General features: G+C 39.5%; 1 protein-coding gene across 1 annotated transcript; it reads right to left on the reverse strand.

Moving 5' to 3' along the window:
• Positions 1 to 24,333: 24,333 nt before the first annotated feature.
• Positions 24,334 to 26,760, reverse strand: LOC149223737 (uncharacterized). The gene is made up of 2 exons (XM_089385902.1): positions 25,044 to 26,760; positions 24,334 to 24,828 (listed from the first exon to the last, which is right to left on the reverse strand). The coding sequence occupies exons 1-2, from the start codon at positions 26,464 to 26,466 to the stop codon at positions 24,341 to 24,343; spliced, it is 1,911 nt and encodes a 636-aa protein (XP_089242028.1). The 5' UTR covers positions 26,467 to 26,760; the 3' UTR covers positions 24,334 to 24,340.
• Between the last annotated feature and the right edge of the window lie 916 nt (positions 26,761 to 27,676).

Here is a 27,676-nt window from a genome sequence, read left to right on the forward strand (position 1 = left end):
CAGGGATCCCAGATCAGTTGGCCCACCATGGGCTCATCAAACTAATGGTGGAAGATGCTTTACACACCTATACTATCCCCATAGCTTGGGAAATCTTCATAAATATGTTCAGGGATGATAACATCATAACTTTCGCTGAGAACATCAAGCCATCCAACAGTGATGAGGGGGAGCAAACTGAAGAAATTGAGAAGAACAATGATGAGGGAGCACAAGACATTCACGTAGAGGGAAAAACAGAGGAATAACAGAAGGAAAAAGAGGATTTTGACAAGACCGCTAAGCCTAAGACAGAAAAGGAGACAACAACAAAAACAGAGAAGGGAAAAAGGACAAAGATTGGAAAGAAAAAGGCCAAGAAAGCCCAAAAGAAGACTGCCACAGCCAAGGCAAGCACCTAGCAAGAGAAAGAAAAGACACACCCTGAGATATCAGTGACACAAGCAGAAACAGTGGGCATAGAGATTTCTACATGAAGTGAAGGAAAAGAAAAACAGAAAGAAAAATCCCCTGAAATGCTGGCAAGGGAAGCAGCAGCTGTGTTTGCTGCATTAAGCACACCTACAAGACAAAAAGGAAAAAGAAAAGGCAAACCTCCTTGTACTTTAAAGCCAGAAAAAGCACAAGGATCAAAGTGGGCAAACCCCAGCCACCATCAAATGAACCAATTGTCATTGAGGACTCACCCACTAAAAAGAAGGAAGAGTCTCTTTCTAGAATATCTATCACCTATGAAAGAGGAAGCCCAAAAACCTCCACATGGAAAGAGAGAATTAAGTTGATGGACTCAAAGGCAGTTCTATAGGAAGCTGAAACATCTCTACAGGAAACTCTAGCCAAGTTAAAAGAAACTGAGAAATTGGAGGAGAAGGCAACCAAAGAGTCACAGGGGGAGAGCAAGGCCGAAGAAATACATGAACCAACCCCTCAGCCTAATTTGGGCTAATATTACAATTTGTTAGAGGGTGGGAAAATAATCCCACAGAAATTTGTTGTACCTTTATTCTTTGAATTAGATAAAGAGAGGGTCAAAACACACACATGGATGCAAATCACCAAATCTAAAGGAGTTGAGGACATAGGCCACATGGAGGACAAGCTAAAAGAATTAAGAGGGGAATTGGCCATGGTGAGGCACATAGAAAGCAGCAAAAGAGCCCAACTACAGGAGGAGAATGAGCTGTTGAAAAATCAATTGCAGCTACAGGAAGTTCATAAGGAAGATATGATTTCCATTTTGGGAGGGCAGCAGCAACAAGAAGGCCCACCAACAAACAAGGAAACAACCGAGAAACAACAGAAAGAGGGAGAGCTACAAGTTGAGGTTGAGATGCTAACGAAACTGCTGCAAGAAAAGAAGTCTCGAGCAGCAGAAGAAGTACAGGTTTTAAAACAACAGTTGCAAGAAAAAGAAACCCAAATGGCCTGCATGGCCAGCTGGGCAATAGAAGCCTTGCAATGTAGGCAACCTGCTAAATCCTATGCATTATATCTTAAAGACCAATGGTTTCAATTTCAAATTAACACATTGGCCCAAAGGGGCACCATTCCATTCCAGAATTACAATCAGTTTATGCATTTGTGTGACAGTAGCTCAGCTGAAGATAAGGCCAAGTTAGCAGAATTCTATTTACACAACTTGGCACTTCCTAACATGAATCTATGGGACCCAAACACTGCATTAGGAGATCTGCAACTCATGGCCATGGCTTCTTGGTTAAGCCATGAGGAAAAGAGGGCAGTAGAGATTCAGAATATTATGACCAGGGAACTAAGTGAGCCACTCATGATAAGGGCCGAACCAAAAGATCCCTCAACTCTTATATATTCCCATCGGCACCTTGCAGACAACCCTCACATTGCACCTGACTATGTTGAAAGGCAAGCTTAGGCCATTTCTCACTTTGAAGACATGGAAAGATTGTTTGGTGATAATTGCATTCATGCTTGCACAAGGAGATGGAACACATTGTCTCATAGTCTGAAAATAAGAGAGTACCACTCCCCAACCAGAATGAGGGAGGCTATGAGAAGAGTACCCCTATACAAACAATCAATGCAGAACTTGAAAGCCAATTGGATTGGCCTTAAGTTCAGCCCTCCACTACTGCTAGGGCTATTAGAAGGGGTCAAGGAAGAAGAGGAACAAAGACAATGGGAGGAAGTAGACAGAAAGGCAAGTTTTCATGATAGAGAAGAGGACATCACCTCAGAGGCCTGGGATGTCAGAGAGGCAGTCAAAGCAATCAAAGATGATGAACTGGATTAGTTGCTCAGAGGATGAGCAACACATTCAGTAGGGGGTGATGATGAGCCCTGGAAATGGGTAACTATATGGGCTCATTTTTCCTATTAATATAATTTAATCCACCATTCTCCATAGTTTTATGCATGCTTTTGAATATATTTATGTTAATTGAGTGAATGGGAATAGTCACTTGACCACAAAGTCTAATACGTGCTTATTGCAGATTTTTGGACATTTTTGGACCAAGATCAGGCATTTATGAGCAAATTGACAGCCAAATTCGAAGAAACAAGGCTGAGGATTTATAGGAGGGGTGTCTCCTCCATTAAATGACCTTTTCCTCGAGTTCTCCACCATCAGCTCAGAGTTCAACAGCCCACCAAAGATGATTTCAAGGGGCAGCCGAGCAGGTCTAGTGAAGTGGCTGTTAACTGCAGTTTTGGGCAGCCAAGCTCCTAAAGTTAAGGAGGACTGTTGGGAGTCCTCGTTTTCATAAGTAGGAAGGCTCTTAGCAGTTTAGTCATTTGATAGTCTATTTTCTCACTTTAGTGCAGCCATGTATCAACACATTTTCGAGCTTCTTCTTGCAGACAGTTTTGTGATGTAACTATTATTTTTTGATCAATGAAGATGAATCCAGCTTTAACCAGCTCTGAGCTTTCTTAGGAGGCTATAGCTCTTGGGGTTGGTCCCAACCCAAGTGCCCAGTAGCTCCTTTATGTACTTTTGTGTTTTTCTTGCATTCATATAATAATTATGTTATTTAGGTTAAAATCTTGTTTTGTTACTTAGGTTGTTTTTGATGATTAAGATAGTTTTTCATGCTTCAGGTTGATTTGATAGTTTGATAACATAAAATATCCACAAAAATGCTACCAAGCAATCCTTGATCTCCTTTCTCCCTCCTTGGGACCATGAATTGAGACTAAGGCACATTTGCTACCACAAAAACATTGTTTTTTCCTTCCAATGCAATTGCTAGTGTTAGATTTTGAGTTGGAAAAGTTGATATCAGTTGTGTTTTCATGCTTAGATTTGCTATTACTTAATTTCCATAGCTTTCTTGCATGATTTCCTGTCTATAAACTTATGTTCATCATGTTTCTAGTTTCTAGGTTAGAATTAGGTCAAAATAGATAAATCTATGTTTTCTTAGTCTTTGTTTGGATCAATTTTGGAAAGTAATGTGCAGAACACCTGTAAAAAACTCCAGCCTATCCTTCCTCCATCATACAACCTGCTCCAGTCCCTCACTCAAGGTCTCCTTCACTCATTCACCATACTTTCCCAACTTGCCCTAATTTCTACATTTTTGTGCAACATTGCTTTCTTCATCCTTGAACAAATCCAACCATCTTCATCACTCTTGAGCTTCATTTACCAAGTCCTAGAACCCTTAACATCCCTATCCATCCTTCATTTCCACTTTCCCGCTGTTTTTCCACCATCAACCCTCTAAAAACCACTTTCGGCCTGTTCCTGTAGAATTTCATGTAGATCCCCTGCAGCCTCCTGTAGAAGTTCATGCGAACGATTTTTCAAAGTCCAGTCATGGTGGAAATCTCAAGAAGGGTGCTAGGGACTCCTTAGGTCCTCTCCACACCTTCCCAACCTCCTGAAAATTCCCACTCCATTTCCTTTTGCCAATAAACCTCTGCACAGTAAAAAATAGTTAAAACACATGCATAATAATTCTGCATAAAATTACTCAAAAATACAAAAAGATGATTTTTCCATATTTTCCTTTAGAAGTAGCTTAAACACATGCATTTTACCTTTGCAATAGTCAATGGCATCCATTTCAGTAGCTTACATCTCTTTTCTTGCACAAGTAGGGTTAGTCAGTAAAACTAGGGTTTGCATTTCCTTTCAGCTTTCATCTTCTTTCTACAAGTAGACTAGCCTCTTTTGAGTTAGCTTTCATCCATCACAGTTAAAAGCTTCTTCTAAGAACTCATAGAAGTTGGCTTAAGCTCCTAGCGAACTTGTGCCAGCTAATCAAGTGACAGCCTGCAGTAAGAGCTAGTACTTGTGCATATAGCACCGTCGCTTCCAATTTTGTTATGAACTACTGGGTTGATAAAAGTAAAGTAGGGAGTCCCAGGAGTTGCAGCATCATTGCTGCAATACTGGAGCTCACCACAAAGATATATATTTTTTCAAACTAGAAAGAGTATCTGTATTATATAATTTTGTGTCAAGTTCGCAACAAATACACTAGACATTACAGAGCTAATTCATCAAACTTTTCTAATTGGTTTCTCATTTCCAAAAGGAATACATGATTTTTTGAGGAAAATATGTTTGAGCATAAACAAGATGGCTTTTTTAGCTGAATACCTTACAGAATTACCTCAACAAAACACACAATTTACAACACATAACACTACTAGGGAAGTATTTTAATAGACTTCATCTGTTATTAGGGAATTATCATTAGAGAAATTTTGAGGTAAAAAATGGGCCTCAAAACAAAAATTTACAACAAAAATCAACTTTATAAGAACCAAAAGGATTCAATATGATGATATCAACCATGGGGGATGATTTACCATTTTTGGAGTAAAAGAGTCAAACAATAAAAAATAAAAATAAAAACTTTTATGAGACATATTTCGGCGTAAATCACATGCTAAGCTGGATTTGTTTCTTCAACTTGTCCTGATGATGAACCACACTAGTTAGTTAGAAACGCGCCGACATATATTTTATGCATGTGATTTACGCCAAAATATGTCTTATAAATGATTATGGATCACAGAAGCCTCAATTCAACCAAAAATAAAAACTATTTTTTCAACTCCTATTTCAACTTATCTCCCTACTATTTTACTCAAATTTCGAGTGGGAGCACTCATTGGATGCATAGTTTACTTTTGCATCCAAGGGGTACCCATGTTGCACACTTTTGATGGACCCTACTACAAAAAAATTTGAAATACATGAAAAACAAGAAAAGTGTGAAATACATGAAAACATGTGACTGCAATCACATTTTTTCATGTATTTAACATTTTTCGTGTAGTAGAGTCCATAGAAAATATGTAACATGGGTAATCCTTGGATAAAAAATTAAATTATGCATCCAATGAATGCTTCCGCTCGAAATTTGAGTAAAATCGTAGGGAGATAAATTGAAAATATGAGTTGAAAAAGTAGTTTTTTCTTTTATCTTTCCAAAACTTGATGAGATAATCTATTCTTATTTTATTATTTCCACTATTTTTTTATACTATTCTCTAGGAGACCCATTTTAGACCTCAAAATTTCTCTAATGATTTCACTTGATTTGGCGATTAATCTTTAATTCACTTATCTTAAATTTACACCCATTATTAGGATACTTGTTTTCTTCTCTATTGAAGTCTCTTGAGACATGGAAACATGCTTTGGATGGGATATCATCCGTAATTTCTTGATTCTTTTCATTATTTTTTCCATATATTTCTCCTTGGGAGAGAGTCTTTGACCAAATTATGTAGGATTAGGAGAGAATCACCCATAATCGTAAGTGTGTCCACCAGATGTTCTTTGGCTAACAAAAGTCTTTGGAAGAGACCATATATCTCTGCTTGATTATTTTCCATATGACTAAGACCCCATGAGTACCTAAACACTTTATTCTCCTCAAGGCCATAGAGTACCCCTCCCTCTCCTGCTACCCCTAAAACCAACCATTACTAGAAGAGCATTCAGAAGAGTTTTTAGGATCCTACCATACTGAAACTAGATTGGCCCTTGGTCAAGTTTTAAACCACTAAAGGTTAGAAAAAAAAACACAACAAAACATTTATAATGGAAAAAACCATGTGACATGAGAAATGAAACAAAACAAGGTTATCTAAGTAGAAGGGGTTGTTAATACATCCATGATGTTGTCCTTGGTGTTAGGTTATTATGTATTACAGAGCAATGGAGCACATAAAATATTTTGGAAACACAAATACATAAATGTGTAAAACAAGAGAGACACAAATATATGGGGTTCATTGATCTGAAAATGGAGGAGGTGTCTTTTCGCTCTTCTGCAAAATCAAACAAAAAAATAAACAAGGACAGTTTTGATGCTTTGCAAGATAATAATGGGTCTTTACATAAAATAACATTCTTTTTAAGGTCTCTTCAAGTCATGAGTTAGTCTTCACATGTAAACTTAACATAAGCAACATAATATCACATAACTCATACATGCATCATGAAGAGCATAACAAAGGATTTGTTGACGGAGTTCACCCCTCCTGGGCTACATCTTTGGGCCTACCAACATAGCTAGACTGCTCCATATATTCAGTGTAAAAAGGAGTACATAAATGTTTGCTGATGAAAACATGTGGCTATTACCCCTATAACGTAATGTTCTTCTACAAATAAATCTCACATAAAGCAGCAATATAAGGCATCTCCTACAAATATCCTATACTCCAACTGAAATGAGCTTACATGAACATATGATCACTTCAATTCCACATTGAAGAGCATAAACAAAACTTCCCTCAACATGAAATAATGAGAAAAGCAAAATTGAGCTGAACCCTGCAAGTAAAAGTTGCTACAGTAGACTGCTAAAGGTGAGAAAACCCCTACAAGGCCTTCTCCATGCTAAAACACCTTCCAAAACTGCTTCAAAAACCTAATTGATCCATACACCCTTAGTCTTCAACCTACAAAGAGGCTCCTTATATATGCTCAAATCAACAATTAGAGATAACCATTGGATCTAGAATATCCAAAAACCTCTAGGTAGACTCTTCTTGAGCTCAATTTGGTCAAAAACTCAACAAGATATTGCTCTACAAGCTCTCCCATGATTTTTACTGTTAACTGTCCTACAAATCAGACTAACAGTTTAATTATCCTAAAAATTCACCCTTTTTTCGCTAATGGAGTGACATTTTCACCCTCTGCTGGTGCATTTTGTTGGGCAATTAAATTTTCCAGTGACCCCTTAAATCTGGAAAACGCGGTCATATAGGCACATAAGGCTATGGGTTGGGCCTTAACATTCGCCCCAATCGCCCTAGCCCTTGAATGGTTGGGCGACGGTTGTATGGATTTCCATGAGACCATTGGGCGAGTTAATCATCCACCCTTCCTGTCAGGACCTGAAACTCTGCAATCCAATCATATTGGCGGTCGACGGGACAAGCGGCTGACCCCCCTCCGAAGTGCCTTTCCCCTTGGTGCCTTAACTCCATACACATCGTTCACCTTGCAATGTCATATGCTTATGGCCAAGGGCTACTTCCAAGTGCCCTCCACACTTAATGCTTTCCACCTTTAGTTTGTGGTCTTATGCTATGGGATATGACTATGGGTCGGGCTAAAGATCCCTAGTCCCTCATGCATTACATAGTGGACATGTGGTATGGTGTGACAGGGGGCTGGGGCTAGCAACTCGACCCCTTCTTCCAAAAGGCGTCGATATATAGTTTAAATATGGGTTTTGCCCATAGTATCATAAGCAACATCGTATAGTCTGTTGGTAGAGCATTGTGTTGTGAAGTTTGAGGTCAGGGGTTCGAATCCTTCGGACCTCAATTAACCTAAGGAGAATTTGTCACTTAATGCAAATATCTAGAGGTCTAAGCCAAAGACGTGTTCCGACATCTTTAAACATAGCATTTGTCGTTAACTACCTGCAGTGTATCGGGGGGGTCAAATCCTGTCTTAGTATGGAAGTATATAGAAGTTTCTCTAATACTTTCGGGTATATCAGAGGCACTTTAGTATGATAAGTATATAAGGATGCTCTCATCGAACGGTTTTGCATTAGACAATGCTAACACGAACTTGTGCTCTACATACCGTCCCATATATATTGGGAGACCCTAGTAGGTTTCTATCGTTTAGCCACAGGTAACCGAGTCAGCCGCCTTGTAAACGTGATACACCGAACACATCATTCGGGGAGATTGTTCATCGTACATTAAGTCCTTGGTTTCGGTTGTGGAGTACTAAAGAAGGTATGTTTTTTATGATTATTTCAGTATCTTTTCATTAGAACTTGCAAACCTTTTTGCATCATAAACTTGGAAAATGATAAAGAATTATAATAAAACATGTGAGATTAATATGCAAGACTAAAACACTGACAATTGTCATTTCCTTATGCAGGGAGGAGTGAAAATGAGAAGTTTCCATTCCAAAGGAAATGACAAGGATGGGTTAACCGTTGTCCCTTTGACGGGAGACTGAATGCAAACAAGGCAAAGCAAATCAAAGCGAATCAGCCCGGAAAAGGAGGTGGAGATATCAGCTCGGCGCAGGAGAGAAAAGAAATGGCTTAAGACTAATGGTTCGGCGAATCCCTCAGGATCCTTGATCTTGAGGGATCATTGTTTTATCTATTTTGCACTTAGACATCTCCGCCATCACCCTTATAAAAGGGACAGCATTTTTAGCTCGAGAGAGAGTTAGACATGGTTATGCTTTGATGTAATTTCTTTTAAGATCAAAACTTTGATCATCGAGTCTCGCTAAGAACTGGTTTATTGTAATTCTGCTTTATGCATTAATACAAACTTGGTGATTACTTCATCTCTGAGTCTGGATTAACTTCAAGCGGTGTACCCCTGGAGGCTAAGGGCCCGGCCCTGGAGGACACTTGCTCTTGTATCATTACGTTGGTTTATGCGTGGTTTGCCTATCGTCGTTATTTGGTAATCTGATGTGTTTTATAAGTTTACATCACATGCTCTGTTATGTTTAATTCATTAAGGTTTCCACAGACAGAACTATTGTATTGACTCTGCATCATATTACTGTTCTTTTAAGAGTTGATCTAATATTGCTAGTCTTAACAGAATACTGTTACTATTCCATTACAGAGCTTTTGTGTTGTGCACCTGTTCATTCACGTTACGGAATTCATCTTGGGAGTTATGTTCTTTACGATTGTTGGATTTATGAACAATGTTGTTCTATTTTGAAATGCAGTCGTATTCCTTCTAACTGAGATTGATACTTGGATCATATTACTATTTAAGTGTGTTGTGTGCGTATATGGTTTTCAAGCGTTGTTCCATATTTTATCAGTAATCAGTGTTGTTCCATTGTTGTGTGATGTTCGATCTGCCCTTAAGAGTGAAAGACTGACGTTTGATTATGATTAATGCATTTGATTTGATAGATTAAGATTGTTACTGCTTGTGAGACTTAGTTGTTGTTCTATTTCTTAGCTGTTGTCATATTTCAGAATTGATGTTCCATTACATATTTGTTGTTCGATTTCTTATTTGCTATTCCATTTCTTATCTGCCGTTCCATTTCCTGTCATTTGTTATTTTGGTGTGAGGGACAATCTAAGGCTGTAGTGAGCATTGGCATTTACTGTCTGGCTCCCAGACCCACGATCTTTTCTCTGATTTCCTTTTCTATCAGTTTCCAAAGGGATGGGTTATTGCTACTGAACCCTTGACTGATAAGTTGCTTAGTCGTTTGAATGTGTGATTTACTCTTTTGAAGAAGTTAAGCTGTAGACAAGCATCCATTTACTCTTGTATTTCTGAACACTGTACTACTAGCATTACTCTGGCAAATGATAGCCTTAGACTGAGACACTCTTTGAAATAACAAAACGCTCCCAAATTGACATATTAATGTGAGGTAATTAGAGGTGAAAGAGACCCTTTTCATAGCTCTACATTTTGCTTTTGGCGCCGCTGCCGGGGAAAGAGTGTAGCCATTTGTTCTTTTTTTTTCAGAGTAGTGTACGAACCTGCTAGGGAAGAATTGGATTTTAAAAACGAAAGGTAAGAACCTACGTGCGGAGCATGTAAAAGCCCTGCTCCTCTGTCTGATTTCCTACAGATTTGCTGTTGTTTTGTTTGAATAGACTTTAGTAGTTAATTTGAGTGCATGACTAAGCAGAAAAAACCAGAAAAAAATACGAAACCTCTACCCAAGCCAGAAAAATCTAAGGGGCCGGTGACCCTTGGCCGACCGACCTTCATAGACGAAATCTACAAGAGAGCAGAATCTCAGCCATCAGTAGGACCCAGGAAAATCATTTCTAAACAGCCTACTAGTTCCCTTCAGGCCACAAGATCACCATCTGTAGCCTTTGCTGAGGTGCATAGTCAAACTGAAGAGCAGGACTTTCAAGAAATTGAAAATTCTACTCCAAAACTATTGCAGGAAGGGAATCTCAGCAATCTTTGTGAAGGAGAAGGAGAAACAGGGGAAACTGAGGAACCAACGTCTCCTATTGGAACAACTCAGCCATTAAACAGCCCAGACAAGGGAAGTGCTGCAAAAGTTATCTTTGAAGAAACTTAATCTCCTCAGACATTAGGCACTCTCATCATCCCAGATAGAGGAAGTGTTATTAAAACTGTCCCTGTTAAAGCCATTCCCTCTCAACCTAGGAATACCCTCCTAGATATCCCAGAAGGTTATTGGCATATATTCAACGCAATGGCTCAGAACCAGCCAAACACTCAAACCTCTACATTACAATACCCTATAGTGGATTCTGCAGCAAATGCGCCTATGAAAGCAATCCCTCTTCAACATATCCCTACATTTCACGGTCTTACATCAGAAGATCCGAATGATTTTTATTTGAATTTGATGTGTTGTGCAGGGGATATGACTACACCACCAACCCCCAGAAACTGAAACTATTTCCCTCTACATTAAAAGGGGCTGCTTTAAGATGGTTTATGGGATTAGGTGGTGGGGTTATAAATAACTGTGATCAAATGAAAGAATTTTTTCTAAAAAAATATCAGGATTATTACAGGTCTAGAGAACTGAAGGACGAAATATTCCAGATGACAGCTAGACCGAATGAAACATTAGAGGAGTATGTGAAACGTTTCCAGTATAATCTACAAATATCTCCTTATGCATCACTACCTTTACCTGATAATGTGTTAAAAATAGCATTGATAAGGGGCATGAAGGAACAATGGATTGAAACATTAAACATTATGGGAAAAGGGGATATTTATCAAGAAAATTTTGCTGACATTATTGATTTATGTATCAGGAGCTCGAGAGGCAGCACAAGAGTAAAACTGGCAGAACATGATCGGTTTGTAAGAGATAATAAAATTTCGACAGAAGGAGTAACACGTCTAGAAATTGGAAATTTATTGGAAAATTTTAAAACTGATATACTAGGGACACTGACTACACAGCTTGATATTATGCAAGCCAAACAGAAGCAAATGGAGGCAGAACAGAATTTGGCGATCTTCTATCCCCGATGCAGGAAAAAGCATAGCCACAAGGAGTGTCCACTGGATACAATCCAAACATGCGCCATCTGTACAAAAGATCACCTTACAGAGAGTTGTCCCTCACTTCCTGGATTGAAAGCGGTATATAAGGAAGCGGAAGAAGAGCCAGAATCGGTGTATTTGCTCAACTAGCACCATCAGTGGCAACCGAGACAATCTGGTATGTTTCCAGACCCAACTTCTTCTTTTTAGCCTCTGCAGTATAATGCTCAAAAATATAATATGTGGCAAAGTCAATCCCAATCCATGTTTCCAAACTGGTCACCACAATCGTTTCCTTCTTCAAACCCATGGCTGAATCAGGCAAACCAATCTGGTTGGCCAAATTTTCCTTATACTCCACCATATTGGCAAGGTAACTCATATCCACCACAATGGACTCCCCCTATTTCACAATGTTCAGTATGGCAGACAAACTGGCAGAGACCAATGCATCAGCCAGTAGGAACCATTCCGCTCCCTCAACCTACACTGCCAGCCTTACAACAAAATCCCCAGTCTAATCTGAGACCGCAACTCCCAGCCCAACCCAACCCTAATCCAAATAACAAACCGGTCCAATCTCTCCAAATTACAGAAACACCAGAAATAGGAGCCGATCTAAGGGAATGTAATGATCTTCAGTTAAGATCTGGGCGTATTATTGAAACCGAGGGAGATAAGACAGTTCAGATTAAAGATCAGCTACCCAGAGAACATCTGTCACAACAAGAGGATGTGAATAAACAACAAACTCATAATCAAGCAACCACATCCTCTCCTCCATTCCCAGAACGATTAGTCATACCTCGACCTATACAATATCCTGATTTTGACATTCTGGGAGAATTACAAAATCTGTACATAAAAATTCCATTCCTCCAAGCCATTCAAGACATACTGATATACGCAAAAACTATCAAAGAATTGTGCATAAAGAAACCAAGGAGGAATATAACAAATAATCCAAGAGTCCAAGTAGTCGGCATTTTATCTGACTTGCTATCAGGGAAAGAAACACCCATTAAATATGAAGAACCAGGAAATCCAATTGTAACTGTCCAAATTTATGGTCAGACCCTATCCAATGCCTTAGTTGATCTAGGAGCTGCAATTAACATCTTAACAACCACTATTTGCCAAAAGCTAGGCATTACATCTGTAGAACCCACCTCTACCTTGCTAGAATTGGTTGACCGATCTGTGGTTAGGCTGGAGGGTACTCTACATGATGTCATGGTCTCTGTTGATTCCTAGGAATATCCAACCAATTTCCTGATAATAAATCTTAAAACCTGACTTGATGGACATCCATTGATTTTAGGTGGACCTTGGCTTGCCACTGTCGATGCTTATATCGGCTGCCGGCAAGGAAATATGACCATAACCAGAGGACCAAATATCAAAAACTTAGTTTTATATCCTCCAGCACAGCCAAGTGTCACAATAATCAAAACTAATAAGCACCCTGTATCATACCTTATTGATAACATTAGATCCCCATTAACTATACAAGAGGCGCTTGATTTCAAAAACCAACAGAAGATGATGTCATTAACAATTGCATTAGTCAAACTGAATCTAGATCCTGCACACAGTGTCACATGATAGAAGCAACATTTGATAATGAATTAGAAGAAGATCCTCTGAAAGATACACATGATCAAACAATACCTGTTACTTCTGTTGAAAATAGTAAAATTATGGAAATTGAACCGGCAAAAACCTTAAATATTAATGCCAACCTCACACCTGAACAAGAAATGAAGCTCATCCATTTGTTAAGGAAATATAAAGAAGCATTTGCATGGGATTACCCTGATATGAAAGGAATTGACCCCCAATTATGTACACACCACATTTATATAGAAAAGGATGCCAGACCTATTCGTCAACCTCAAAGGAGACTTAATCCTCATCTAAAAGATGTGGTAAAAGCTGAACTTCAAAAACTTTTAGATGTCAATTTTATCTATCCTATCTCTAATAGTAAATGGGTCTCTCCGCTTGTGGTGGTACCAAAAAAGAATGGGAAATGGAAAATCTGTGTGGACTACAGGGAGCTAAATAAAGCAACACAAAAAGACCACTTTCCTTTCCCATTCATCGACCAAGTATTAGATACTTTAGCAGGAAAGAAATTCTTTTCTTTCCTAGATGGCTTCAGTAGATACAATTAGATTCATATTGCCCCTAAAGACCAAGACAAAACTACTTTTACTTGTCCTTGGGTAACATTTGCCTACCGAGTTCTACCTTTTGGCTTATGCAATGCTCCTGCCACATTCCAAAGGGCTATCCTTAGCATTTTTGCAGATTTAATAAATGACGGAATTGAAGTATACATGGATGACTTTACACCATATGGAGATGATTTCGATCCAGCATTGGATACCCTAGAAAAAGTCCTACAACGCTGCATTGCTACCAGGCTTTGTTTAAGCCACGAAAAATGTTATATGATGATGACTGAAGGACTTATCCTAGGACACTATATTTCAGCAGCTGGCATTCAGGTAGACCCAACCAAAATCCAAATACTTTTGCTTATTCCCACTCCTACCACTCAAACAGAGGTACGCAGTTTTCTTGGATTTTTTGGTTATTATAGGCGATTTATAGAACATTATTCGCACATTGCTGCACCTCTATATGCACTAACTGGTAACGTTGATTTTCTTTGGATAGAAAAATGTGAACGTGCTTTCAAGGATCTGAAGAAGCTCGTATCCACAGCCCCAGTCCTTCAAGGACCAAATTGGGATTTGCCATTCCAGATATCATCTGATGCCTCAGATACAGCCATTGGAGCGGTCCTTGGGCAGGAAGAGGATAAAAAACCATATGCAATTTATTACATCAGCAAAAATTTATCCCCTGCTGAATTAAATTACACTGTTACTGAAAAAGAATTCCTAGCTGTAATACATGCTGTCAATAAGTTTAGACATTACATTACTGTATATCCTATTATCTTGTATATAGATCATTCTGCCATAAAATATCTAGCAAATAAGCCTGTCACAAATGGCAGAATAACTAGATGGCTGATTCTATTGCAGGAATTTGATATCAAAATCAAGGATCGACCTGGCAAAGAAAATCCTGTAGCCGATTTTCTCTCAAGAATGCCAAAGCCAATTGATGCAGCAGCAGTTGAAGATCAATTTCTGGATGAGCATCTGTTTGTTGTTGCTGTTCAAACACCTTGGTATGCTGATGTTGCCAATTACCTAGCAGTAGGTAAACTACCGAAACATCTAACCCCTAATGAGTGGAAACAGATTGTTCAGAAGAGTGCTCGATTCTCGTGGATTGGGGGTTATTTGTTTCACACAGGGGCAGACATGCATATCAGGAGATGCGTTCGAGAAGATGAAATCTTTGACATTTTAAAAGCCTGTCATGATGGACCATGTGGTGGACATTTCACTGAGCGCAGAACTGGACATAAAGTGCTGCAGACAGGGTATTATTGGCCCACGATTTTCAAAGACGCAAAGAAATTTGTCCAAGCCTATGACAGTTGCTAGCGAGCAGGACGCCCTGGTCAGTCTGATGAGATGCCTCTAAAACCACAGTTAGTCATTGAACCATTCGAGCGATGGGATCTTGATTTCGTTGGACCAATTAACCCATCATCAAACCAGAAAACATATATTTTGGTGGCAACAGAATATGTCACCAAGTGGGTTGAAGCAGAAGCATTGCCTAGAGCTACAGAGGACTTTGTCATACAGTTCCTGTTCCATCTATTTGTATGTTATGGCCTTCCAAGAGAAATAATTACGGATGGTGGACCACAGTTTGCTGGGAACAGAATAGCTGCAACACTCAACAACTATCATGTCCAGCATAAAATCACTACTCCATACCACCCATAGGCGAATGGACAGGTAGAAAGCAGCAATAAAATAATAGAAGCAATTCTAACGAAAACCATTGCGTCACATAGACGTGATTGGGATGCCAGACTACCTGAAGCACTGTGGGCTTACAGAACAACATGGAGAAGCACCACTGGTTACTCACCTTATCAATTAGTGTTTGGAAAAAAACCCATTTTCCCCATAGAATTCGAAATCCAAACATTACGAACAACACAGGAAGTTGGCTTAGATCTAACCGAGGCACAGATTAATCGATTGCAGCAGATCAATGAGTTGGACAAAATTAGGCTCTCTGCACTTCAAAACACTGCCCTAATCCAACAGCAGCGAGCTAAATGGCATGATGCTCTCATTAAAAATAAAGTCTTCCACGAAGGAGACTGGGCTCTTTTGTATGACTCCAGGTTTTAGGACTTCCCCGGGAAACTCCAGACTCGTTGGTTGGGACCATACGAAATCCAGAAGGTACATGACAATGGGACCCTTACTCTAATCACTATTGACGGTTCTGGATATGCCTTCAAGGCAAATGGCCACCGAGTTCGTCTCTATCGCAAACCACTCACTCGGGAGTCCTTCTGCCAGCAGCTACGCCGAGACTCTGATATGGAGATTTTGGGGGAGGAAGAGAAGTCTTCCTCACCTGTAATTCATTAAGGAATTCATTTCTTTTTACAGTTTGTACATAAGTTCTTTTTTTGAATCATTTTTGTACATATTTTTGAATTAATGTTTTGCTGTCATTTTTTGTTGTTCCTTTTTCAAAAGAATAACATTTTCTTCTAGTTGTTCCTTTTTCAAAAGAGAAAATCCCTTTGGATCAACCATCATCTCGTTGTAATTTGGATCTTTTTCTTTATTTTTGCGTGTTTTACTGTTCCTTTTCCAAAGGAACAACATTTTCGATTTTTGTCGTTCCTTTTCCAAAGGAATGGCATTTGTGTGTTTTTGCTGTTCCTTTTCCAAAGGAACAACATTCTTGATTTTTGCTGTTCATTTTCCAAAGGAACGACATTTGCTTCTTTTGCTGTTCCTTTTCTAAAGGAACAGAATTTCGATTTCTGTTGTTCCTTTTTCAAAGGAACGACATATCTGCGTGTTTTAATGTTCCTTTTCCAAAAGAACAGCATTTTCGATTTCCACTGTTCCTTTTCCAAAAGAACGGCATTTTTGCATGTTTTGCTGTTCCTTTTCCAAAGGAACAACATTTTTTATTTCTGTTGTTCCTTTTCCAAAGGAACGGCATTTTTGCGTCTTTTGCTATTCCTTTTTCAAAGGAAAAGCATTTTTGGTTGCTGCTGTTCCTTTTACAAAAGGAACGACATTTCCATGTGTTTGTTGTTCCTTTTCCAAGGGAACAACATTTTTTATTTCTGTTGTTCCTTTTTCAAAGGAACGACATTGGTATGTTCTGTTGTTCCTTTTCCAAAGGAACGACAACTGTGTGTCCTGTTGTTCCTTTTTACAAAGGAACAGCGTTTTCCATCTTTGTTGTTCCTTTTTCAAAGGAACAACATTTGCATTTTCTGCTATTTGAGGTCTCTTGTTGGCCCTTTTTCCAAAAGAAACACTTCTTGCATGCTTTTGCTATCCTTGTGAAACAACTTGTTCCTTTTGCTGTCTTAAATTGAGGATGTTATTGCTCCTGTTCTTTCAAGCCTTTTAGAATACAGCTATGCACTTATGCAATGGATACAAAATCACAACATACTGAAATCAGCGAATCGTAAATCGCTATTTTTATAAGGCTCTGCATTGGTAAAAGGTCAGAAGGAATGACACACTTATTTATCATCTTTTGCTGTCATTGATTCTACTAACTCTGCTATGATTGTTCATCTTTACCATGACGACCCCTTTTTAATCTTCTTTGATTATTATTTAGGAATAAGGGCAAAGGATTTATATCTTCCTATTGAGATGTTAAGACTTCTTCCACCATTCCTACTCTTAAGGAGTGTTGAACCACCCCTTGTGTATAAATAAGGGAAAATACTTTATGAAAAAGAAATAAAAAAGTAAAGATGACTTATAAGTTGTCAAATGCAGGATAGGGGGTCTCATCAAGAGCCAGCCTACCATGATCATGAGGACGAAAGCGAAGTGGCATTCCCACTATGGCCACCACACCAAGGATATGGTCCAAAAAGTATATCAAATAAACAACCCTTGGAACAGGAGGTCTCATCACGAGCCGGCCTGCCCACTTTTCTCTCCTTCTTCGTGAATGGCATAATGGTTAACTGGTCACCAAGCCAGCATAATGGCCTACATTTTGACATCACACAACATTCCCTAAGTATACACAAAGGATCATGGTTCCATGGGTGAAATAAACAACTCTGCCAAGGTTATGCACACCTGTCGGCAGCAGAGCACTGTTAATGGTATTGAAGTCACATTATTTACACCAATAGGTGAGTTATTAACACCCTTCTGTTTCTTATACCTTAGTAATTAATCATATATCATTTCCCGAATTATATAACGCATGTAAATTTATTATCACCAATCATGGCAGAGTAATTGACAATGACCGCATGGGATTTCGAATGTACGACAGATGTCCTATCCTCCCAGCCTCACATCATATCACAGCAACCTTTTATGTAATAAGCGATCTAACTCTACGCCTCGATTTCGGTAATTCGTTGTTTTTGTAAACATGGCATATTGCCATACGTTGTTCCTTTATGACTCTATTTCAGAGCGGGCGTTGCTCCTTTATCTAACGGTTGGGATAGCGTATCACATTGGGGGGGGAGGTTAACCTCATTATTCCTTGGATTACGTGTCAGCTCACTATTCGGGAAAGTTGTGTACTAGGGTATGGCACGGCTCAACGGCATACTATTTTTATTTTTTTCTGCACGAATTGCTGTTCATAAGCCATTTCTATTGTATACTCTATTTTTTTAAACAAGTCTTGCGTCTATTAGCCTCCCTGTGTTTCAACAGCACGAATAGCTACCGTTCCATTGAGATTTTATAGTGAAACCATGGGAGGAAGACCGATTCGGAGGGAACTGCAGGTGTTGGCAGTCTCTGCTGCTGCCCGGGAAATCCTGGCAAGAGCAGGGTGGCTGACTTATCTCAACCACTTGCAGGAGTCTAACGAGACAGTGACAATTGAATTCCTGCAGAATTTGCAAGAGGATTACTCCACAGTGAGGGGGAGACATATAACAGTCACCGATGACATAATCGCAGAAGTCTCGGGACTACCAGCCACCGGACCTGTATGGACGTTAAAAAATGAGAGATTGCAGAAGATTATAGAAATCTTCCGGAACAAAGGCCAGATCCTGGCAATTAGAGGAAAGGGAGTTCTGCTAGCAATGCTAGGAGAGCCCTGGGCAGAATTGGCAACGACCGTTCAAAGCTACATCATCTGTGAAAGCAGAAAAGATGTGTTAAAACCACGACATCTTAAACTCTTAGCTGTACTAAAGCAAAAATGCTCTGTAAATTTACCTGCATTTTTGAATTCATTACTTCATGACGTTGCATGGAGCATAAAAAAGGCACAGCATGTAGAGTCAGTCGTTAGCCATCATGGGTTGATTCGGTTAATTGTCAGCCATAGCCTCACCCAGCAGCAGAGCAGCTGGGAAGAGCTAATTGCCATGATAAATGGGGGATTGACCGCGCCATCCCCAAAACGTAAACATGCCACCAGTACACCAGAGCGTCCAGAAAAACGCAGGGAATTAGCAAAACGGAAACATGCCACCAGTACATCCGAGCGTATAGAAAAACGCAAGGAATTGGAAAAGCGTAAACATACCGCCGATACACCCGAACGGCCAGAAAAACACAAGAAATCAGTCCGGCTAGCACGGATACGAGGGAGGCTGGAGAAGCTCCAGGAAAACACCAGCCGACCGGTAGAAATTGAAGATGAGCAACCCTCACAATCAGAAGGGGAGGCCGAGCAATCTGAAGAAGAAGAAAAAGAGGAGGCCGAGCAATCTGAAGAAGAAGAAGAGGCTAAGCAATCTGAAGAAGAAGAAGAAAATGAAAAAGGAGCCGAGAATTCTGAAGAAGAAGCCGAGAAATCCGAGCAGGAGGAGGAAATGGAACAGCAGGAAGGTAACCCATTGCAGGACCCAGTGGGAGAAGATGAATTGGCCGAAGTCTTGGCCAATATGGGCGAATATGGCCAACCTTCTAGTCCATCAGACCTCCATGACGAAAAGAAACCCCAGGAGGAAAATGCACCTGAAGAATCACATGCAAAGGAGGCAGAAGAAGAGAATCTACCTGTTCATGATGAAGAGATGATAGGAGATACTGAACAGGAACAATCCGTTCCTAACCAGAAGACACCGGAAGAAATTCCAGAGGAAGCAGGGGCAGAAAGAGAAGTCGCCCAAGAAATGACAGAACCAGTTAGGGTTCCTGCCCCAGAACAGCCAGAGCAGAACAGTGAAGAAACACCCCAGAAGGAAAATCTGGGAACTAGTCACAGTCCAGGCCGTAGTGAACATCCTGTTGTTCCTTCTAAGGAAATTTTGGAAATTAAAGAACTGCGAAAGGAACAGCAGAGATTATTGAATATAATAGTCCAGCTCCACCAGCAGATTAGGATCCTGAAAGAAAGGCAAAGGGTAAAAAGGACTTCAGGAAGGGAAAAGGTGACCACTCCAGCAAAACCCCGCAAGGCAAAGGGGCGGAGAACCAGAATTCATCCTGTTGTTCAAAACCCTGTCGAGAACCAGGCTGCTGTTCCAAATGACGCTAAGGAACAGACTGTTGTTCCAATTGAAAAGGAACAGCAACAGACTGATATTCACGTTAAAATAGAAATGGATGAAATGATGACCTATGATAAGGAAATTCAGACAGAGTCACCACTTTCAGGAGTGATAAGGGTTCTGAACTCAAAGCAACGCAATAGGAAAGTTCAAGTAAAACTCCCGGCCTCCATTGATGCATGGAGAAGAGATCCAAAAACAGTAACCCTGCGAAAGGGGTTGAAGCAAGCTCAGCAAGAAGCAGAAAAGCTTAGAGAGCAAACGGTCCCTCGCGAAAAGTGTGAAGAGCTACAACAGCAGCTTAGGAACGTCAATCAATCCGAAAGCCAGGCTTTTGAAGGTTGGCGAAAGGAACAAGAGAAAGTCGCAAAGGTAACTTGTAGGCTAGATATCGTTATCAAGCAGATGGATACCTTATGTTCTTTATATAATGACGTCTTAGCATGTAGAGCCCCTGCCAAGAATTATGCCTTATTTCTACTGGAACGGTATTTGCAATTAAAAATAAAGGCTTCTAAAGCAGGTGCTTCCATACAAATTAACACTGTCAATGATTCTATAGACTGCTGTAAGCACTACGAAGTAAAATTCCGGAGACTACTATGTGAGTTCTATTTACATAACCTTGTATTAGACCAAGAGACCGAGCTGAACCCTGGCCTTTTTGTTGGATACATTCAATTGCAAGCGTTCATATCATTTGGGGTTAATCAAATTAAATGGCTTAAAACCTATAATACTTTCCAGAGGCAAGAAAACGGCTTAGATTTGTGGGTAAGGGCTGAGCCTAGGAACCCAATACAGTTGTGGAAAGCACATAGAAACCTCATGAAGACTCCGGGTGTAATTGAAACATTAGGACCCATGCATGAGGCACTCATTCGACAGGGATTAGAATACTTTCTTTCTATCAAAAACCTTGCCATTGATGCAGCTAAATTTCGGTATCAAATCTCTAATCCGAATATCCAACTCAAGGAACAGTTTAAGTATGAGAATTTTAAATTAGCTGCCAACTGCTTGCACCTCTATGGAGAAATCGTTTTGAGGGCAGGGCCATCCTGGTTAGGATATAGGTTCCGAAGTCCAATTATTTGGCACCCTGCACTCGGATACCAAGTCCTGTATGAGATGCCCGAGGGTTAGACATGCCATTTCTTTGACTACCTAGTTACTCATCATGGCTGTAGACCTCCACATGAGATTCCATCTCCAGCCTATTCTCTCACTGCCTTTCATGTCAACTACAATGTTTTCATGAGGGCATGAAACAGGGTAAGCAGGGGGGTGTGTGGAGTACTAAAGAAGGTATGTTTTTTATGATTATTTCAGTATCTTTTCATTAGAACTTGCAAACCTTTTTGCATCATGAACTCGGAAAATGATAAAGAATTATAATAAAACATGTAAGATTAATATGCAAGACTAAAACGCTGACAATTGTCATTTCCTTATGCAGGGAGGAGTGAAAATGAGAAGTTGCCGTTCCAAAGGAAAGGACAAGGACAGGTTAACCACTGTCCCTTTGACGGGAGACCGAATGCAAACAAGGCAAAGCAAATCAAAGCGAATCAGCCCAGAAAAGGAGGTGGAGATATCAGCTCGGCGCAGGAGAGAAAAGAAATGACTGAGGACTAACGGTTCGGCGAATCCCTCAGGATCCTTGATCCTGAGGGATCATTGTTTTATCTATTTTTGCACTTAGACATCTCCGCCGTCACCCTTATAAAAGGGACAGCATTGTTAGCTAGAGAGAGAGTTAGACATGGTTATGCTTTGATGTAATTTCTTTTAAGATCAAAACTTTGATCATCGAGTCTCGCTAAGAACTGGTTTATTGTAATTCTGCTTTATGCATTAATACAAATTTGGTGATTACTTCATCTCTGAGTCTGGATTAACTTCAAGCGGTGTACCCCTAGAGGCTAAGGGCCCGGCCCTGGAGGACACTTGCTCTTGTATTATTACGTTGGTTTATGTGTGGTTTGCCTATCGTCGTTATTTGGTAATCTGATGTGTTTTATAAGTTTACATCACATGCTCTGTTATGTTTAATTACGCCGTAAGGCATCTCCTTTTGAAATGAATTGCCTTAGCCGTCGCGGTGTCCTATTGTTCACCGTAGATTTATGGTGTTAGACGATTGAACTGATTTTGATCGTTGATCTAAAACTGTTATGGTGTAAGGTTGTTTGCGGTCCGCTGAGTACCTCAATCGGCCGGAAAAACTGCAAGATCGCCAGGTGCAAGAAACGCTATAATCCCCGACCTTTGTAATGCCCAAACCTCTTCTTTCATGAATCTGTGTGGGTACAACAGGCGTTGTTGATTTTGTTGGGCTGGCGGGCCAAGCGGACCCTTCTTCCAGATTCTTTAGAACAAACCATTAATTCTTGTTGAACGTTTCCAGTACGATCCACCGAGTTTTGAGCTCAATTTTGACGACAGGATTCGGCAGGCCGAGGATCAACAGTTCCAGGGTTTGTCTTTGTCTACAGTGAAGCTCGAGGAATTCACAGGCGCAAGAAATTCCAGAAGAGCTATAAAGGATATACAGAACCTGCAAGTAATTGAACCCTGCATGTCATAAGTAACCGGAATTTACTTTGAGCGTGGGCATCAGTGGGTTGTGTTTTTGTGGGCTCGTATGAATTTTCGTTTTGGGTTCAGCGCCTTATATATTGATCTGTAATTCCATATTAAAGTAATGATGTAATTCCATATTAAAGTAACGATGATCTTGTGCTAGTATTATAACTTTGGTGTCTGAATGCTTATACATATTGTTTCTGCTCAATGTCTTTAAAAAAAATCGAGTTAAAGAAATAGGGTCATCATGGCGTTCATGGCATTAGCTTGAGCTCCATTACGAGCGACTGGTCTTGCCAAATAAGTTGTGCATTCTTGATTTTATTTCCTCATGTGTTAGAACAAAAAAATGAAGTAATATTGAAGTAGCTGTTATCAAATAAATATTATTTAATTGATTAAAGTTTATGTGTAGTAGGGAGAAAATTTCGCATAATGAAAACAAAAATCTCTTCATACAAAATTCTCAAAGTTTTCTTCAGAATAATTTTTTTCCACACAACCACTTCTTTATAGGCGTACCCTAATAACTTTCTCTATAGCTTCCTCCATACAACCGAATTTACTTTGAGCGTGGGCGTCAGTGGGTTGTGTTTTTGTGGGCTCGTATGAATTTTCGTTTTGGGTTCAGCGCCTTATATATCGATCTGTAATTCCATATTAAAGTAATGATGTAATTCCATATTAAAGTAACGATGATCTTGTGCTAGTATTTCCCCTGTAGTTTTACTCTGTACAGACTGGTCTATTCACAATATTGATCTTTCATTATAGAATATCTTGTCTATTTCAAAGTTCTGTGCAACCCCCTGCCCCCAGGTGACAATTTCTTCTATTAGAGAAATACACAGAATAATCATGAAAGAAGTTTATATTTTGCGGTGACAACCTCCTGGATTTCTGAAAGTGCTTCCTTTAAACTCAAGAGAAACATTAAAACGGGCCCAAAGAGCATGCTGCAATTTTTCCAGGGGACTTTTGTTTATACATTGCATGAAATACAATTTCACAAGCATGAGAACTTCAAACATTATATCAGCCTCTATGTAAACTTGAATCACATAGATGTCTACATACCAAACTGATAAATGGAGCATGGGATATCTGGCACTCAAAGTACCCCACTTTTCCGGCTAATTTTCACTCTAAATCTCGTTGAAACTTGAAACTATCCTGGAACTTCGAGTACTACCTCTGCAAGGGGAGTTTTGTCCATGAAACTAGGCCCTAGGTATTTTGGCCAATTTTAAGACAACCCTGAACGTCGGATTTCTGAAAACATGATCAGAATGTGCAGAAATGAGACTCACCAGAAAAACAGGGCTAACCAAAAATAGGGCAAACTAAGTGCCCCATGTCAAATGCTGATAAATGGATGTGGATGGCACGGACTTATTTAATATTCTTCGGAAGCCCAAGTTCATGTATCTCGTTCTTTAAAGTGCCTAAGCGTGCAACATTAGTTACAATTCCCTTCTGGAATCATTAAACCACTTTCTTTTTTTTCAACAATATTCAAGCACTTTCCTTCTGTGTTGGAAACACCATTCAGAAAATTCCAGAGAGGCATCCCAAGCTATTGGACCTCAAATATTTTACTCAAAAGAGGTCATAGAGCCTTAATGTTACATATCAAAATAGCATACTGGAAGTGGAAGCTTGTGCAATAGTTTTCACTTTCTGAGCAACACTTTTCACAGCTAAGCCTCTCTCTATCATCCCATTCCAGAACACCTCAGGTCTGCCATCCATCTCTAGAGAATACTTATCAAATACATAAAATGTTTTAAGATTGATCAGAATCCTTTTTGAAGCCATTTCTTTGCAAAGTTCTGAAGCTTTATTTAGCTCACCTGCTCCCAAGTATGCATAAATAAGAGTAGTATAAACAAGGGCATCACCAACAAGACCCCTCCTAGACATTTTATTGAATGCTTTTTCGGCACTTCTCAGCTTGGCTTTCCTGCACAAACCTCGAATGATGCTACTATAGAGAAAAACATCTTCAGATAAACCTCTTTTGACAAATTCATCAGGCAGCTTCAGGGCTTCCTCTTCATTGTGTTGGACACAATAACCATCAATTAGCCATGAGTACACACTAAAATTAGGCATAAAACCTGCACTCAACAGACAACAAACTAATTTATTAATATACAATGTTCAGTATTGCAACAGGCCCATTTCTCACAAACGGAAATGGATACAACAAATCCTATTGGTGAAGTTGGTCACTGTACATGAAAAAAACCAGACTTATAGTTGCAGGTAAAAATCAGGATTATAAGAGGAAGTAAAATTATTTAATTATAAAATCTTGTTGGAAATTACAAACCTGCAATAATCATTTCAAACAGGACATCCTTTGCTTCATCTATTTTCCCAGACTTGCAAAAGCCATGAATAAGAGCCTTGTAAGTATACACATCAAAAACTAGCCCGGTTTGTAACATCTTGTTGCGAAGTTTCCAGGCATCAGCCATGTTACCTCTCTTGCACTGCGAATTGATCAAGGTATTGCATGTAAAGTGATCAGGTTCAAGACCCTTTTCCGCCATTTCATTCAAGAGATCATTTGCTTCTTCCAATTTCCCTTCCTCGCAGAGCTTATGGAGGAGGACATTGTATGTCACCGTTCCTGGCACCAGCCCTTTCCTTATCATTTCATCCCGCAGTCTGAAAACCTCAGTCAGATTATTTTCTCTGCAATAACCATCAATCAGGGTAGTATATGTTACATTATTTGGAACCAGATCACCCATTTCGTTCAAAATCTTCAATGCATTCCTCAATCTGCCCTCTTTGCAAAACCCGTGTATTAGAGTGTTATATGTTACAATATCGGGTTGAATGCCCTTCTCTAACATCGTGTCTTGGATGCTTAAAGCTTCATAATGCATTCCTTTCTTGGAAAGAAGGGAAATAAGACTATTATATGTGAACAAATCTGGATTGAATCCATGCTTCTTCATCTGATTTACAAGTTCTTCGGCATTTTGCAGATCACCTTGTTTGCAGCAGGCATGGATCATGACATTGAAAGTCCGAGAATCAGCCTCGATCCCTCTACACAACATTTCCCTATAGATTTTCCAGGCCATAGTTGGCAATTTGGCCTTGACTAGACTGTTTAGAAGGATATTACAAGAGTGTACGGTGGGGTTGATTCCATAAGAACCCAACTGATAAAATACTTGGATTGCATCTTGGGTCATTCTGGATTGCGCATATGAATTGATTAGCATACTCAGAACTGCAGAATTGGTGCCCAAATTGCTATAATCATTTATCATAACATCTAAGAGTACTGGAGAAGATAGGAAGCCTTTATGGGAAATGGATTGTAACAATGACTGAGCAGTTTTGAACTTATTGTTCTTAGTGAGAATATGGATTATGGTCCAGTAAGGGCGGGTGGCGTGCTGGTAGTGTGGCAAGTAGGCAACCCACTTGAAGAATCTCCATGCCAGGTTTCCATCATGCCTGCCAATCTGCAGAAGGATCTCGCTCATAATGCAGGGATTTAGCCTGGAGGTGATTTGGGCTTTGGACAAACAGTTCCATGTCCCCTCCATAACCACTTTGAAGACATTTTGAATGAATTCTGAATCTGGAATGTTGCCCATGTCCACTTGGGATTCATTTTTAGATAGGGTTTCACTTACTGCACTTGTGGAGTAAAATTTGTTGTTGAGGTGGGTGTTGTAATAAATACTGTGTGGAAGTCTTGTATGGAGTTTTAATTGAATTGCTTTCATTGGTTTCTATGCACCAGGGAACTCCGAACTTGGAAATGTTTAAAAAGTGGAGAAAAACTCATACCCGGTTGGAAGTGTCGTGTACAAACATAAAAAAACACTGGCGTCCAACATCTCAGAGTTCATTTGATTGGTAATGTATACCATACGGCCATCTATGATCATGTTCGTTATACACGCAGTGAAATCGATTTGCCCTACTCGGCTCCACCCTCATTTGATGGTCATCAAGAAGGATGGCTCAAATAAAAATTTTCAATCCTCTCAGCGCTCGTAGATCCGTTCTTGTAAACGGAAAGGTTACTCACTTTATCAACTCCAAATCCACTCCCCCTTACATGTATAAATGCCAGTAAGCGCTGGAACAGTATCTTGGATCCAAAGATATATTTTGAAAAACCCCTGTTCATCTGGTTATCACCACCATATAACTCGATACCAGGGTTGATTTTGTGGTAAAATAATTTAAACTTTTAGACGTTATAAAAAGTACCCGATATATTTTATTAGGTATTTTCAAAGGGAAGTACAGGAAAGAATTGCATTGGAGTAATTTTCAGAAATATTCATCTCAGAGTTAATGAATCAAAACAAATAAGTATTATTTACCTCAAAGTTAATGAATCAAAATAAGCATGTTTATTTCACACTAACCTTTTGAGGCACATGAATTATTAGTTTTATCTCTTCCTAACATTATTCCCTTTTTCTAGCACTATTCCATATAATTGAGTTTTTTATCGAAAGTTTGAAGAAGAATTGAAAAACAAATTAATCCTATCTGAGAATTTGGGGATTGAGAAACAAATTAATCTTATCTGAGAATTTGGAGTCTGAGGTAACATTGAGAGATAAGTCCAAATTTATTTTAGAATTTAGGGTTGTAATGAATTTTGAGTCTTTTTATTAGATAAATTGATTAAATAATGAAATAATTAATTTTTTTGTGTTACACATTTTTATGCCTTTCTCTCTGAAATCAACTCCCCCAATTGCCACCGTGTCCTTGTTTGAGCCATCAGATTAGATGTTAGACGATTGAAACGTTCCAGACCGTTGGATGTAGTTTAGGTTAGTTTTTTATATTTTTTCGGCACAGTTTTTCTCGCAGCTTCAAATCGCCGCACAGTTTTTTTCGCTACTTCAAATCTCCCTGAGCAGGCAGCGTCTCTGGGCATCCGACTCTAGGAGCTTGGAGCTTGATGAGCTT

Source organism: Pinus tabuliformis, chromosome Q (genome assembly GCF_031772625.1).
Source record: "Pinus tabuliformis cultivar Carrire ecotype Pingquan chromosome Q, CPIR1, whole genome shotgun sequence".
Classification (NCBI taxonomy): Eukaryota; Viridiplantae; Streptophyta; class Pinopsida; order Pinales; family Pinaceae; genus Pinus; species Pinus tabuliformis.